The 15,836-nt window shown below is 37.0% G+C and overlaps 1 protein-coding gene across 6 annotated transcripts in view; it reads right to left on the bottom strand.

The window, feature by feature from the left end:
* Positions 1-15,836, bottom strand: part of MEIS2 (Meis homeobox 2) — a 208,591-nt gene that overhangs the window by 177,546 nt on the left and 15,209 nt on the right. For all 6 annotated transcript variants that reach the window (XM_032174157.2, XM_058427432.1, XM_058427433.1 and 3 more), the window contains exon 7: positions 15,112-15,226. In XM_032174157.2, the coding sequence (XP_032030048.1) occupies positions 15,112-15,226 (115 nt within the window). The remainder of the gene's footprint in view (positions 1-15,111; positions 15,227-15,836) is intronic.

Raw genomic sequence — 15,836 nt, 5'->3', positions numbered from 1 at the left:
AGTGGCCCGCCATAATCAAGATTGATTTTTCAATTCTTGTTTTCCTTACCTCCTACTGGCAAGAGTACCATAAAAACTAAGCAAATGTTACTAGACAACACGACTAGAAAGAGGCCAGGTTTAAGCAAAATCTTTTTTTTTATAGGAGTTATCTCCATGCACATGAAAAAGGGAAGTCACAGCTTCGGAGATTACTGTCTCTAGGGTAGAGATGTTATATAAGGTAAGAAGATGTCCATGAAGTTCATTTTCCACTTTCACTATCTGCCTACAAAGCAGCGGGTTTCAAGTTCCCTATCAATGTTCAAGGGGAAGCTTCTGTGATATTTCTGCATTAAATGCCCAACATTTAGTATAACATACCAATGTATAAAAGTACCAATTTTTCCTCTAATTTTTAAAAAGTCTGACACATTATTTTTGCTGTAATTTTACTTTAGCCAGGGCCCAATTTCTTTTTTTTCTTTTTTGCCAGCTGAAAGCAACTCATATTTTATAGTGGCAGAAAATGAGCAACTAGAATTCCTTTTAGAACAAGAAATAGAGAGAAAACTCTCATCCATTTAGTGGCTAATAACTATGCTAGGATATGTAGTGCATGTGTGTAGAAACATCAGTCTGGTTGGATAAAGAAGAGAAATTCTGTTTCTACTCTCAGTTTTTTAAGGTGATTGATGATGTTAAAGGTCACTGATTCTCCCAATATGTCTATGTTCCTATGTATAAAATAGGAAGAACATTCTTTAGAGGTATTGCAGTTTTCTGAGCTAACTGCTATAAAGCGTTCAAAATCTTGCAGAAAATCTCTTGACAAACAAGACAAAATCAACTTTTTCTCATCATACGGCAAAGATAGTCTTAACTGTACCACAAGCCTCTTCTTGGTCATTTCAAGATTGGAGAGACAAGGTATACCCAGCCTAATTCTCCATCCCACAGCAAAAAGGAGGTGTGACACATCCAAGTGGGCAATCCCGCCACACATTACTCAGGGGTAGAATGTAGGAATGCAGAAGAGTTTCACCTCACTTGATAACCAAGAGGGACTGCAATTCTAGACCTCCTGAATGCCCCTGATCATGACAAAAATACCTTCTGGGATCCTCCAACAATAAGCGAGTCAGCGAAAAATTTTTGGACAGTAGATGCAACACCCATCAGTGGCAACCAGTTCTAATATTTGCTAAACCAGACATCTAGGACGGTGAGATGTAGATGGGCTGGGGTTTTGCAGCTCTGTTTCCCAGAAATTTCCCATGGGTGGACAGTATATCCAGTCCATTGCTCACCACCTGCAGCAAGCAGAACCAAGCCACCCACTCCAAATGAGGAAAGATTGTTGTTTTCTCACCTCCTTCCTCTTTCATGGATTTGCCACCCAACCTCCAACTCAATGGCCACTTAAAAAAAAAAAATGCATCAAGCTAGTTGTTAATACAATTCATGAGGAAAAATGTCAAGAGTAAAAGTCTGCTGGGATCCTCATTTATACATTTTAGAGGGTGTAACCAAATGTGCTTACTTTTAATCAAATACTCAAGGGATATTCAAGACACATTGTTTGATTAATACAATGAAGAATAACTACATGGAGAGCTGGGTTAATGGAACATTCTGCACAAGTATAGTGGAAGTCCATGAGACTTCTGAATATAAAGGAAGTTATTTTTACACAATTACAATTGAAAATTGATCCTGAGCCCATGCTGACCCACCTCTTAGAAACAAGATGCAGGAAGACTCCCTACAAAATTAAACTCTATCTGAATGTACTTCAATGAGAGAAGCAGAGTCCTGGACAACATTTTCCAGAGGGTGTTCTGAGAAAGACTGGCCCCCAGAGATAATGCATAAAAGCGTTTCAATGGTTAAATGAGTCTGGAAAGCTCCGTCTCTCTACACTTTGCCGACTTGAAATGCATATTAGCAAATTAGGGGATCTGAACATTCCTGTAGTAGAGGATATCCTGCTCTACTCCAGCTTTCAATCTATTTAACCACAGAGTTCTTTCTTTGTTTCTGTTTGTTTGTTCATTTAAAGTAATGCCTATTTAAATATTCCTGGGACCACAGTTTTCTAAATATTGAAGAAGATATATTTACTCAATCCTGTTAAGTCATCCCTAGGTGTTAATAATTACAACAATGCTAAAAAAATTTATAAAAATGTGCCCTTGTGCCCTGTCTACAAGTTTCTAGAATGGTGTCACATACATGGGATCTAAGGAATCACAATAATTTAAGTGCATAAAGTACTTTAGAGAGAATGTCAAAGTTTTATTTTTTTTAAAGAGCTATTTGAAATTTGCTTCTTCCCTCAAAAGAATATCCAGTCTTTCAAACAGGCCGTATTTCAGGGAAGCATACCGGTCTGCTATTTTGACCATGGAGGACATAGTAGAGAATTTGTCATTGGCATTCAAAAGGAAGGCAATTATGTCACTACCCCCATTCAAAATTGTTCAATAGGTCCCTATTACCTAGCAAATCAAGCACAAACTCCCCAGTCTGCTATTCAATGTCCTTCACAATATGGACCCAATCTTCCTTTCAAAAAAAAAATAATTATTATTGAAGGCCTCCTATATTATTGTAGCACAATGGGGGCTAGAAGAGGGAGGAGATGCCTAAAACATAGAAACTGTCCTCAAGAATCTTACAGTCAAGCAAGATAATAAGTAAGTCATGTAACCAATTACCGTAGCACCAGGGGAACCTCATGTGTCCGAAATGTGTAATCAGACTTCAGAGGAAAAGAACTGCTTCCAACTAGAAGTCCGGGCTTGGGGCTCGGGGCCAGGCTTAAGAGTAGGTGGATGCTTTGCTAGCTTTACAATTCATAACTTCTCTTTTCCAGGGATTCATAACTTCTCTTTTCCAGGGATAAATGTGGGATTTCATTTTTAGTTCTTCATCATGATGTTTGTTTCATGGGGTCAGTTTTCAATTATTTTGAAAGCAACTTTTAAATAAAACATATTTATAACATTTACTTACTATGAATGAGGCATAAAATTACTATCATTTTACATAAATCACCTCATTTAATCCCTACTTTCCACTCCAAATCTATTAGATTAGGTATTATTTATTACCCTCCTTTTACAGATGTAAAGTGAAGGATGGGAGATTTGCCCATGATAAGTGACAGATCTGGGATTTAAAGGCACGTAGGCCAACATTAGAGGCCATACCTTTAACCACTATGCTACATTGCCTGTGAGTGCTCTATGCCCCAAGAAGAATCATTATTCACCCAACATGCATCAAGCGTTTCCACTTTGACAACTTTGCATGTGCAAATGAAATATTCTTCCTCTTCTTCTCTACTGGTTGGTAGATATGCATACTTCAAACACATGGCAGGGAAAAAGAACACTACCTCGACTATGGTGCCTGCACTTAGGGAGAGACCTGCATGTTATTGTGGACTTTGTCCTCTTCCTGTCTCCCCACATGTAATGTCAGTCCTCTCCCCTCCAACTCTACTGCCAATACTTTCATTCAACCCGCACCCACCTTCTAGACTATTAATCCATATTCTATATGGGTCTTCTTTCTCTCAAATGTATTCTCCACATTCTACAAGAGTTATTTTTAAACATATAAACCCCATCATAAACTCCTTTTGCTTAAACTTCTTTAAAATGAGTTCTTCACATCCCAGAACAGAGTTTCCCAGGCATATGGCCTGGAAAATCAGATTCCCAGCACTCCCCACTGGAAAGTCCTGGTTGTGTATTTCCTGTGGTCTGTGGTGTGCCAGGGAATCTGTATTTATATGCATCTGAGGAGCTGCTTATCGCCAGGAAAGTTTGGTAAACAGTGCTCTACAGGATTAAGCATAAGCTTCTTAGCGTGGTAAATTAGTATCTTCATGTTCGCCCCCACCTGCCTCTCCAGCTTCTTTTTTTTCACCGTGCATTCTCTCATACAAACAGCAATATCAGCCCAGTTGTTGCTCCATGCACAATATACTGCATCACACTTATGCGCCTTCACACTGGCTGTTTTATCTGCTCCCTGCACCTTCCCTACTTTGTCCATTTGGAAACACCCACTGAAGGCCATCAAAATCTTTATTTATTTATTTATTTATTTAATTTTTATTACACTTTTAAGTTTTAGGGTACATGTGCACAACGTGCAGGTTAGTTACATATGTATACATGTGCCATGTTGGTGTGCTGCACCCATTAAGTCGTCATTTAACATTAGGTATATCTCCTAATACTATCCCTCCCCCCTCCCCCCACCATCAAAATCTTTTAAAACCTTCCGAATTTTGTGAAGCCTTCCACAGATGTTTCAGACAGAAGTAATCACTCCCTCTTCTGAAATGCCTTACAACCTCTATGTTAAATGCAACATTAGAAGCATGTGTATTTATTCATTTACCTTTCTGAGTTGCTTACTAAATACTATCAGCTTGCTGAGGAAAGAGATCATATCTTGTTTGCTTTATACCCTAGAACCCAGGACAGTGCTTGACACAATTATATGGTCCATAAATGTTCAATGAAGAGAATAATTTTGGGGCTCCACTATTAGTCAGTCATCAAACTGGACTTTTTAAAAGGAAGTGTTAATTTAATCCTAACAACTGCCCTATGAGATAGTTACTATTCCCATTTTACAGGTGAAGAAACAAACATTCAGAAATATTGCTGCTTGGAAGTGGCAGGGCAAAGAGGAATGTTCAGGTCCACCTGCTTCCAAAACTGCCGTTTAATCTACAAGAAGCTCCCCCTAAAACTGAGTACCTGCCATGCGTAAGAGTTACTTGCACATTTGTCATGGTACTCCACCCCCCCGACATACACACACAGGCACACATCTTGGGAGAAGGTAAGCCATTGAAGATAAGGAGCCTTGTGATTTCCACATTTTTATTCTCAAGGTGCCTTGCTCAATGAATATCTTTGTGTATTAAATTTAAACAGCCTACACTAAGAAGAGGTCTTGAGAGGGTGAGAGCTCCCTGACTCCAGAGAGTGGTGTGCACCTACACATCAGCCCCAGTGTGTGACAATCTGTCAGAAAAGGGCACCCATGAGGTAGAGTCCATAAGCTTCCAATAATCAATGATTTATCAACTTTTTTTCATTTTTCACATTTAGTACATGGAAATTTTGGAAGTTTTATTTTAGTGGATGGCATTTGTTACAAATGTTAGTTGGAAGAAGAAATATGAAATTTTACACTCCCAGTCTACTTTTGTAAATCTTCAAACTTATAAAAAAAGAATGATTGGTTTTGAGGCAACAGTCATGTCTCTAGCTGGAAGGGTTAAGGAATAAGTGTTTTGATTAAACAAATATTTCATTGACTAAGATAAGGTACTTATCTATATTTTATATGAATTTACAGTCTAAATAATTATAATTTGGCTAAATATATATTTAACTGTAAAATTCTCCTGAAAATTATTTAGTTTTTTTCCTGGAATGATTTGGAACGTATTTCAGGAGTGGGTAGAATCTCAGCCTCTGTAATAATGATCGTTTATTGTTCCACTTGTGAAGTATAGAAAATTCCAAATGAGTGAGTTCTAATTAGATAATGGAAGATGGAGAAGTTGCTCTGTGTTTTCAAAACACGCCTCATACTTAGCAGATAGAACAGTCTATTGGTATTAATACTACAACCTTAGATGTCCTATATCTGAATTATCCTCAGAAAATAAACTCTAATGCCTAGTTATATTTTTGCCAAACTGAGAAGAAAAAGGCTCTCCTGGCAACCAAAAACAAGAAACAGAAATATTACTTCACTGTGTATAATAAATCAAAAAAATTAAAATGGAATTTTAATGGAAACATTAGATTCCTGGAGTTTGGATTTAAAAGATCATCTAATTCAATCTTATTTTACAGGTGAGCAAAAGTCCAAAGAGATTAAAGGACACAGCCAAGGTCATACAGCTAATTAATGTCAGCATAGGACAAAGGGAAGAGAGAGAGGAATAAAGGAACCAACAGTTACTGGTTCCAGGCAATGTTATTTGCTGAACACATGGACTCTCTCTTAATGTAAGTGAGATTATATTAAGCACTTCACTTTCCAGATGTAGTGACTGAATCTGGCAGATATTGAGTAAAACTGGGATTTGAACTCATGTCTCTCTGTCTCCTAGGTCTGTGCCCTTTTCAATGCAATCATGACTTTTGAGCATAGGTCTCTTGACTCATCATTCAAAATTCTAGACAGTAACCCATGTAGATGAAAAAGAACTGACTACAAGGTTTTGCTTGCATCACCAAAAATAATCATATTTGCCCAAATGCAAACTATGAAAAACTGGAGGACATGTGTAGAAAATCGACAACAGGAGGTGGGGCCTAAAAATTCAAGAAATACTCCCAGGCTCCTTTACCTGTGTGTGAAGACCAACCAACGACTTCCACGAGGTCAATCCTATCCTAAACAATACTTATCAGCAAAATGGATCCTGAGTCCATGAGAACTATTTGCCACACCAAGCAATTTTCCATTATTAGATTTACCATTACATTTAAAGACATCCATCCAAAATCGAAAGACATTTTGTGTAGATAACATAAAGAAATTGCATCTCCAAATTCTGACCATATGTACATAATATAAGACATTAAAGGACAAATAAGTCCCATTTTAAGTACTATCTTAAAGTAATACCTAAAATAGAAACCTAATATTTAAGAACCTACCTACAACGAAATAATGCTAAGTTTGAGCTGATGGTCCATTGACATATTTAAGACAGTAATGAATACAACATAAGTTCCGTAAAACAAAATAATTTTCATCTCTTAAAGATGTAATGGAATTTGATGGAATGTATCCATACGTTCCAAAGAGTTCATTTATGTTCAGGCACACATCAGTGAATCAATACACACAAAGTCTTGATCAATTTATACATCTTAAAAAAAGAAGAAAGAAAAATCTGTGGATTTGGTTTATTGCTTCAAAAATGGACATACTAATGCCAGATAATTGAAGACGTGATAATCTGTACCTTGGAAAAGCAGGGACAGAGGGAGAGACCAGGAATCAAATAATTACAACGCAGTGTGAAAGATGTTATAATAGAGGTACAAAGTGCCATGGGAGTGCAGAGAAGGAGCCATGGCCTCATACCTGGGCAGATCAGGAAGGCTCACAGAGCAGATAATATCAGAACAGGATTTTCATCTGTACGAATTTCCAAGGCAGGCAGAAGAGAAGCAAGGACACACTCCCTCTAGGTCTCTTTCATTATTTTTTTTTTTCGAGACCTCACGTTCCAGCAAGTTGAGGAAACTTACTGCTGTATAGCAGGGATACTAAAGTGGTTCACTTTCATTTTAATGACGAACTAGATTTCAGTGAAACCCCATTGTTGCTTTTTTGCTGGTCCTCAGAAAGATAGTGAATAACTCAAGACTACCAAGGGATAAATTTGGTATATAAAAGTGGTGTATATTATTGTCTGCTGTGACATAAAATATTTTTAAAGGCCAAATTAAAAGCAAATTTCCACATGTGAAAATAAAAAGTGACTCTCCTACTACCCTCCTCCCCAGCAAAAAAGCAATAAGAATCTCAAGAAACTCTCTGAGGGTAGAAATGGGAAAGAAAGAAGGGGAAAAAATAACATGGCGTCATCACAGACTGTTCTTCTGAAGCAAGGTAAAGACAATGAAGGGAAAAATGGAACACGTGTATTACAACGTATAGCACCATAAGGCTGTGTTTGGTGCTCTGGAGGGCTTCAACAAGTACTGTTCAGCCAAAAATCAATTGAAAAATCAGCATGATAACAGAGCATGACTTGCCCTATAATAGCCTTAAGACCCCCAAGGCTATGTGAGTCCCTTTCATCTGGCACACAGCACTGACTCTAGGGGACCCTCACTTCCCCTCCCTGAGTCCTGTGCCCATCTGTATTTCTTACCTACTGCTTTACTCTTCCTTAGAAAGCATGGCTGACAAGGAATGATGATGTTTTCAAGTGGTTTTTGAGAATTTTTTCTTTTCTGCTTTATTCTCTTTCTTGACATTTGCACTTAAATTTATCCTATAATATGAGTCATAGACTATTTCCACAATATTAAATGGTCAGCTGTAATCTCTGAATCACCTAATGAGTTAATAGTCTTATGTTTTGCCTTAACTAAACTGCCCCTTAATAAAATCCCAGTTCAGGCTTATGCAAATGTGACATGTAAGCAATTCACAGCATTGTTATAAATATACATATATATTTCATTCCAATATTTCATCTCAATATTTCTTCAATCACTTCCTCACAATGTCTGGTTTGTTCAATTTATATTTCTCCTTGGCATTTGGCGCAGACCCCCAAAGATAAGATACATCTGTCCCTTAGTCACAAATCTTGGCATTTTTACCTTAACTCAATCGTGAAATGATTGGTTGAAAATTACCTTGCTTATTAGCAGGATTTCCTCATAATAAAACATTTTATTTCCAAACTTTCAAATTTGACATGAGATGTACTAACTCAGTAGTGACATATCAAAGCTCAAGGAGGACATATAAATACCCTGATCCGTGTGAGGAAAGGAGAAGCTAATTGGAAGTCAGCTTCCCTGTGATTATCAGCTTGTTTATGAGGAGGGAGGACTCTTCTGAATGGCACTGTAAATTTATCCCTGATTATGGCGTTAAAACCAGAGCTCATTTCTACAAGCTCCCCGAAAGCCCCCTACCCAATCCATTTTGTTTAGTTATAAAAGGGTTGTGCATTGCTTTCAGAGAATGACAGTTTTTCATGCTTTGATTTTCTCCAGTTTCAAGAAAAATTAATCAGTTGCACAAGCCAGTTGTCAGATTTCACTTCCCTCATGGCAGAAAGCACACATATTCATTGTCTGCTATAAGAATAAATTTTAGTAATTTTTCCCCATGTCAATGTGAATATTAGACTGACCCAATTAATATGAAATGCTTCTATGCTGCTGGAACAGACAGTGCTACAGAAAGAGCCATTTGCACAACCTGTTCATGATTATGGGCCATAAGGACACAAAGATGGCACACACATTTGTGGACCATCTGAATTCTTATACCGAGAGGGGAGGGGGAAGGGGGAGCGGCATGACGTTAGCTTGACTGTCCTGGGTCATGTTTTTTAATCCAGAGTATTGGACATGTAACACAGCAACAAGAGCTGATCATTTTGTTTAATCACCTTTTGGATCTTTGCCAGATGGTCTCTATTGAGAGCGCTGCAAACAGAGAGAGATGAACTGCATCTAACACGCCACCAGAGCTTTCCCGTAAATGTCTGAGAACTGATTCCAACAAGAATTTAGTCTCAGAGCAGAAAGGGATACATTTAAAAACTATGTGCATTAACTATACTTTTCCCCATAGAATCCTCACTTGGCATGAATAATTTACCCACTCTTATGCTAATGGGATCATGAAAGTATCCCTCTGTCTTTAGTGCAGCTATTCTCAGCTTTCAGTAATTACCCCACCCAGTGAAAATAACATGGCTTCTGCATTGAACGGCTGACTCGTACCTGACAATTAGAAAGATCATGGCTGACAGTGGAAGGGTCTAGAACTGGACAGAGAATCCCCTGTAGCCCAAGGAAGAGCAGGGCCATAGAGTAACACTGGCTGTGGGTGGGAATGCATGCCGCTGAGAAGTGGCAAGAAGGGTAAAAAGAAAAATTCCCCACTGTCAAGCTTTTCTTTCTTTGACTTATTATCGAGATTTTACTTAAGTAAAAATATGGTTCTCTTTCAATTACCAGGTGTGAAAGACATTCACGACCAAATTAATTTTGAAAAAAAAAAAAAAAGCTATATCTAAGAAAAAAAAACCATAGTTGCCATTAAAGCACATCTCCTTTAAATATCTATTTCACCAGAGTTTTAAAAAATCTCAATAATGAAAAATCCTTTGCATTTTGCTTTTTGGAAGGAAAAAAGGATTGCCAGGAAAAAACAACCAACAAAACAAAACAAAACAAAAAACAAAAAAGAAAACTCATTTTCTACCTCTGTCCACAAAACTCCATGTTAGGTCGTTCACTGAGTAAAAATTATCAGGCTAAAACATCTGGGAAAGAAAGCTATGAAACAGCAGGGAACGTGGCTGGTTTATTGTTTATCTTTTGTTTATGAGGCAGTATTCAAGTTTAATTACTACTCTAAATTAAACTCTAACTGGCATCAGGAGACATCCCTTTACATGACTAAGTTAAAAAAAAAAATCTAGAAATCCCAACACTGGGTTTCTCAAGTAAGTTGATACATATAGGAAGAAATTACTCAAAATTAACAGCAATTATAGAAAGCTTTTAAGCATTTATGGGCACCATTACATGCTCCTAGAGCATTTATTTATTAGAAGAATTTAATTTTACTTCTAATAGTTACTACTCTAAAAAGTCTTGAGAAAATCAACAAAAAATCTTTGGATGTTTGCTGATGGTTAAAGAATGGCATTCTTTTAACTTTTATCTGGGGGGAAAAAGAGAAAGAAAATGCAATGTAAATAGTCCATATACAACAGTTTATTCTATGGCAATGTTCAATTATCAATTATAGTCTCAGAATTTTTTTGACACAATTAGGAGGACAGGAAGGAAAAAAAATGTCATTGTATTTATCATAACAGTAAGTGACCAGTTTGGGATGAACTTAGCTCTAGGAAAAATAAAAGTTAAAAGCAACTAGCAAAAGATTATGCCAGATGGCATCTGTCATATTGTATTTAGGGTTATTTTAAAGAGATTGCCGCCACTATGAAAACATTCCATTGACAGAGTTTTCCTAGACTGAATAAGAAATCCCAGTAGAACATATTCAGGACCCACAGTAAGTGGGTTTGAAGCCCCCTCCTCCTCTTTAAATATATAACTGGAATACTTTGGTGGGAAAAAAATACTATTTTATAACTATAACATGTATTATAAGCTCAAAAGTGCAATACTATTTTAGACATTTGCTTACCTATAAACACTTACATTCACTACTAAGGAGATATTTGTAGGTTTCAACCCCATGATTGCTAAAGAACTGTATAATACATAAATAAACATCTAGCTATGAGGAATTCTAGCCTCATCGCCTGGAAAATAGATGGGGACATCAACAGAGGGACGTGGTAGGTGGCAGACTTAGGGAGAACTATGCTGGCTTGTACAGCCCTGTGTCCTGAAAGATTAGAGCAATATAGATTCTAGAATGCTAATGTATTTAGGTTAACTGGGTCTGGCAACAGTATGGTTAACGTGCGTGTGGTGTGCAGTGTGAGCTCAGCAGTTACTGGGCCAACTGTCTCGGTATTTCTGGGAATCCTGCCTATTCACAGTGCAGGGATTGTTCAATTGCTGCAAAATGTACAAAATGAATTTTACAAAAATGAATTGTAAGGAAGGCCCCATTACAACGATTTTACAGCAAAGATGTCAACATCAATTTTTCTTTCATGCATAGCTAATGATTAAAACAGCATATTCCATTTGCCTAAGACAATTTATTTCATATTGGCACATCAAAATATTGAAATACAAAGTTATCTTTACTCTACCCTTTTTATTCATTGCGGCTGAACCCATACCATTGTTCAAACCAGGAAAAATAAAACAAACTTGGCACGAAATACTTAAAACAAAGGCTCATCAATATTCTCCAATTTGTCAACATCTCAATTACAGCACTGGAAAAAATGTAAATTTCATGTGCTCTAAACACTGAGGGGTCTATTCTCTTGCCAATTCACATGCGTAACTCCCATCAGCGTTAATGGGAGCTACACAAACCCATCAATAATAATAATACTTTGTACATACATTGTGCCTTTCATCTAAGGCTCTCAAAGTGCTCTAGGAACAAGGGGCTGCTTCCTAGTCGTTACTCTGGCAAAATACATAGTGAAATACAAAGCAGCTTTTGACTCAGCAGGTACAGAATTAGGGATCCCTAGACTTATTATCAAACCCCATTTTACTGATGGGAAGCCAGACACAGAGAGGCCCAGTTACTTCCCCAGAGCCCCAAGTCTGCACCCTAATTCTATCCTTGAAAAACCAGATTTTCTTCCTCAGTCTAATGTGACTAACAAGACAAATTTCCCTTCCTTTGGCTGCTTTTAGCAAGAGAAATCAGTGAATGAAAAGTCTGGTTCATATTTATATAGCTTACTGTTAGACATGTGCTCTTTGAAAGATAGTAAAGTCAGGTTTCACATTTTACCAAGTTTATTTCTTATGATATTTTAAAAATGTGATATACATTTTTTCTCCTCCTTTTGGTTCATTGCTGAAACACTATGGAGGAAAAGATGAACTTTCACCTGTGTAACTGTAGCTGTTTCACTATCAGGTCGTAAAACAAGGTATTTTTAGGTTCCAAAGTAAAGTTTGTATGAATCATCATAGTAAACATAATCACAAAAATTATAAAGCAACATAAATACATGTATTGTTTTATAGCATGTGGCTATTAAAGTTTAATTTAAAATGTGTATGAAAACATTGTATTTAGTACAATTCATCCCTATTTTTTGTGTTTATCATAATTTGTTTTGAAACTGAATCATTTTACAGTTTTCCATATGCCTGTTTTGCTAATAAATTCTGAATATGAAAACTCTTTGCGAAACTACAAACTTGATTTCCAATGAAACATTATAATATATTTAATACTAAGGACATAAATTTCTCTCCCACGTTTTCCATTATATATCAACCCTAAGATTTAACCTAGGATAAGCATATGCGATTTCAGTCAATATCTCTGTTGACTTTGCCCTGAAGCAGATAATTAATCTCTCCCACTGAAACTACTCTGGACAATTCGATGGGACAAAATATAAAAATACCTTGAAACCCTGTTTAAAAGACTAATATAGGCATGAGTATGACGACATACACTCAAGTCTGGCCTTCAAATTTTAAAGTCTGCTGTAAAAAGCCAGAATGCCCTTATCTATCTGTTTTAATCACTGATGTGGTAAGCCAGCTAGGAAATTTTCTATGCCAAAATAGTCCCCATTTTATAGAAATCATACCTTTTTTTCTTTCAAGCTTCGATACAGTAAAATGACTGACTTCCTAGTACTCATACACGTAAGCTACCATGTCCATTCTTTAATCCCACAGAGATATGATTAAAGGAACAGAATCCTACAGGGATCAAACCCTTCAACACTGGATAAGTGGGTGCATCTACCCACAGCACAGAAGTTTGTGTGACTGTTTTTACCTATATATCAGTCTCGGAATTCTTCTCTATCCTAAAAAACAAAACTAAATAACCGAAACGATAAAACTTGATGCTTTGCTCGTTATTGCAAGCAATCCCCGCTGCAAACCCTGGGTGCTTCTCTCTCCCACCTCCTCTTCTCTCTGGCCCTTTCTTGCTATCTCCCTTGCCATAACTCAACTAACCCAACAGAACCAGTCAGTTTTAAATTTCAGTTGGGACCTTGGTGACCCGTTAATGAATCTACAGAGAGGAGAAAAACTCACAGTGTTGAGTTATGCCTGGTGTTGCTAGCTGACTTGGAGTCAGAAATGCTTGAAGCGTTAACGTAATTGCAAGAATGTGAAAAATGAGGCGCTGGGCTCCTGAGCAAAGCGAAAGGTCAAAGTGAGCCTCACACACAAGAAGTCTCTGGAAGATAGCCTCATTAGACCATTAAGTCGGCTTCTCCTTTTCCCCTCTTTTATACAATGTTTAGAGTATTTTGTTTTTATTAATAGATACATTTCACCCTTTGTGTCGCCGCAATTTGGGGTGGTGGGAAGGATGGAGTCAGAGAAAGCTTTCCAGATTTAACCATGCTGAGAAGTCCATCACTCTGACATGGAACCACAGTTAAGTCATTGCTTGCAGATCCATTGACTCTACGTACCAGTTACCTTGAAAATGCCTTATAATGTACTTATCTTTTATATAGAAACTAACTGGTAGAATAAAACAGTATATAAAACAGTATATATTGTATAGGTGCAATTTGCAAGTTCTTCCATAATTTGCTGTCTGATAGGATTCATCGCTGTGTTAGTTTCAATTTGCTTAAACCTAGATTCTAATTTGGACCCATTCACAAGTGAATGGCATCCTAGAAAGGACATTTTTCTAGACTCTTCTAGAACCTCAGAAATCCAAAATTCCTAGTCAGAAGCTTGGAGGACAGAGGGCACCCTACTTACATCAACACCCTCTTTTAAACGGCATATATAACTACAGCTCGAGCTGTTAAACTGTCCTCTACTTGGAAGCCTGTCTAATACTTAAATATTGTGGCCATAAACACGGTCATAATAGAGATGAAATAGACCTAGGAGATCAGACACCATCTAATGTAAAATATTAAAAAGTAAAATCTATACACTTCCCTGGCCCACATTCAATAATGCATCTTCCTTTAAATTATCATTTTAGCCATCAATGAGTCATTCCTACCAATATATAATTGCTCTCTGTGCAATAGGTGAGTTTTAAATAGTAAAATTTATTCTAAATTGCACTAGGCTTCCTCAACATCTGCAGTTGATGTCCCCCTTGCCCTCTGATTATTCTAATTTTTAGGACTTGTGACAAAAGTCACCATGTCAGCTGAATGGAAATGGGGACAAATAATCCTCTAAGAATTTCAAAATCTACCTTCCCAAGATAAAATTCCATGTAAAATTCCACAATATTTCCAGAGCTAATAAGAACAGATTTTTAAATTTTATGTGCTTTAGAGGCATAATTGCTTGATTATGGAGAATGCTTATAGTTCATATTACAGGCAAAATATGCTATTTATAGCACAATTCAAGCTAGCTACTGCATCACAGCAGTAAAGTAGGCCTGTGATTCCACTTATACACACAGAAATAAAGTGTAGATAACCAAATTTGTAAAAGAATTGGCAGAACTAATCAATTGTTATTGTAATGCCTACTTAAAGATTAGACAGCTCACTTTGATTTCTCTTTTTAAGGAAAGTAAGTTAAGAAGAGGAAACACTGTCTCTTTAAATAGCAGCTGATTCTACTCCCTAACCTGCCACTCTCCTGTTTACATGGAGGCAGATGTACTGATATCATAAAATACTGAAGTTATTTTAGTCATGCCTACTTTGCACAAGGAAAATGTTTGACCTTTTACCTTGCTCACTGCTGTTGTCTCCGCTCTGGGAAGCGTGGCCCCCACTGGAGGGCCCTGGGGTGCCTGCTGAGTGGGTTGAGGTTGCATCATCGTGGTCTCGCCAAGAAGAAGGGTTCTGATGTCAGGATGCCAAGAAATTTTTCCACAGTTACCATTTCAGCCATAAATGAAGAACCAAGAGGAACGGCACAGAAAGAGACAAAAAAATGTATACATATTAGTATTTGTGGCTAAAGGCATATATGCATGCCATGTTATGGTGTGCTGTCTTTTTAGTAATAGGTATATAAAAGAAAAGATGCTCTAGAACTTGATGTGGTGATGGTTACACCAGTGTGTACGTTGGTTAAAACTAATTTAAGTATACACTTTAAATGGGTAAATTTTATTATATACAAATTTAAACCTAAACAAAATTAATTTCTAAAGTAAAAAAAATAAAGAAAAATGTAAAAGTCATTTTTACTCTCACTATCTTAATTAGGGTACATTCTTCCAAGAAATAGGTCCCGATGCTCTTGGACACTCAATACTTCAGAGTATTCGCATCTGCAAAATTCAATGACTCCATTAAAAAAATTACAGGCTGCACAATATATGGGACAGCCCTTGACATCTTTCAAATGCATTGCCCTAAAACAGCCTATAAAAACTCTCAAAATTATCAACTGAGACTATATAACCAACAAAGGTAATGATATTAATCACTGCATCAATACCTAATA

Source organism: Hylobates moloch, unplaced genomic scaffold (assembly GCF_009828535.3).
Source record: "Hylobates moloch isolate HMO894 unplaced genomic scaffold, HMol_V3 SCAFFOLD_14, whole genome shotgun sequence".
In the NCBI taxonomy this organism is placed as follows: Eukaryota; Metazoa; Chordata; class Mammalia; order Primates; family Hylobatidae; genus Hylobates; species Hylobates moloch.
The sequence above is the reverse complement of the archived record's forward strand: the minus strand, read 5'-3'. Positions and strand labels throughout refer to the sequence as shown.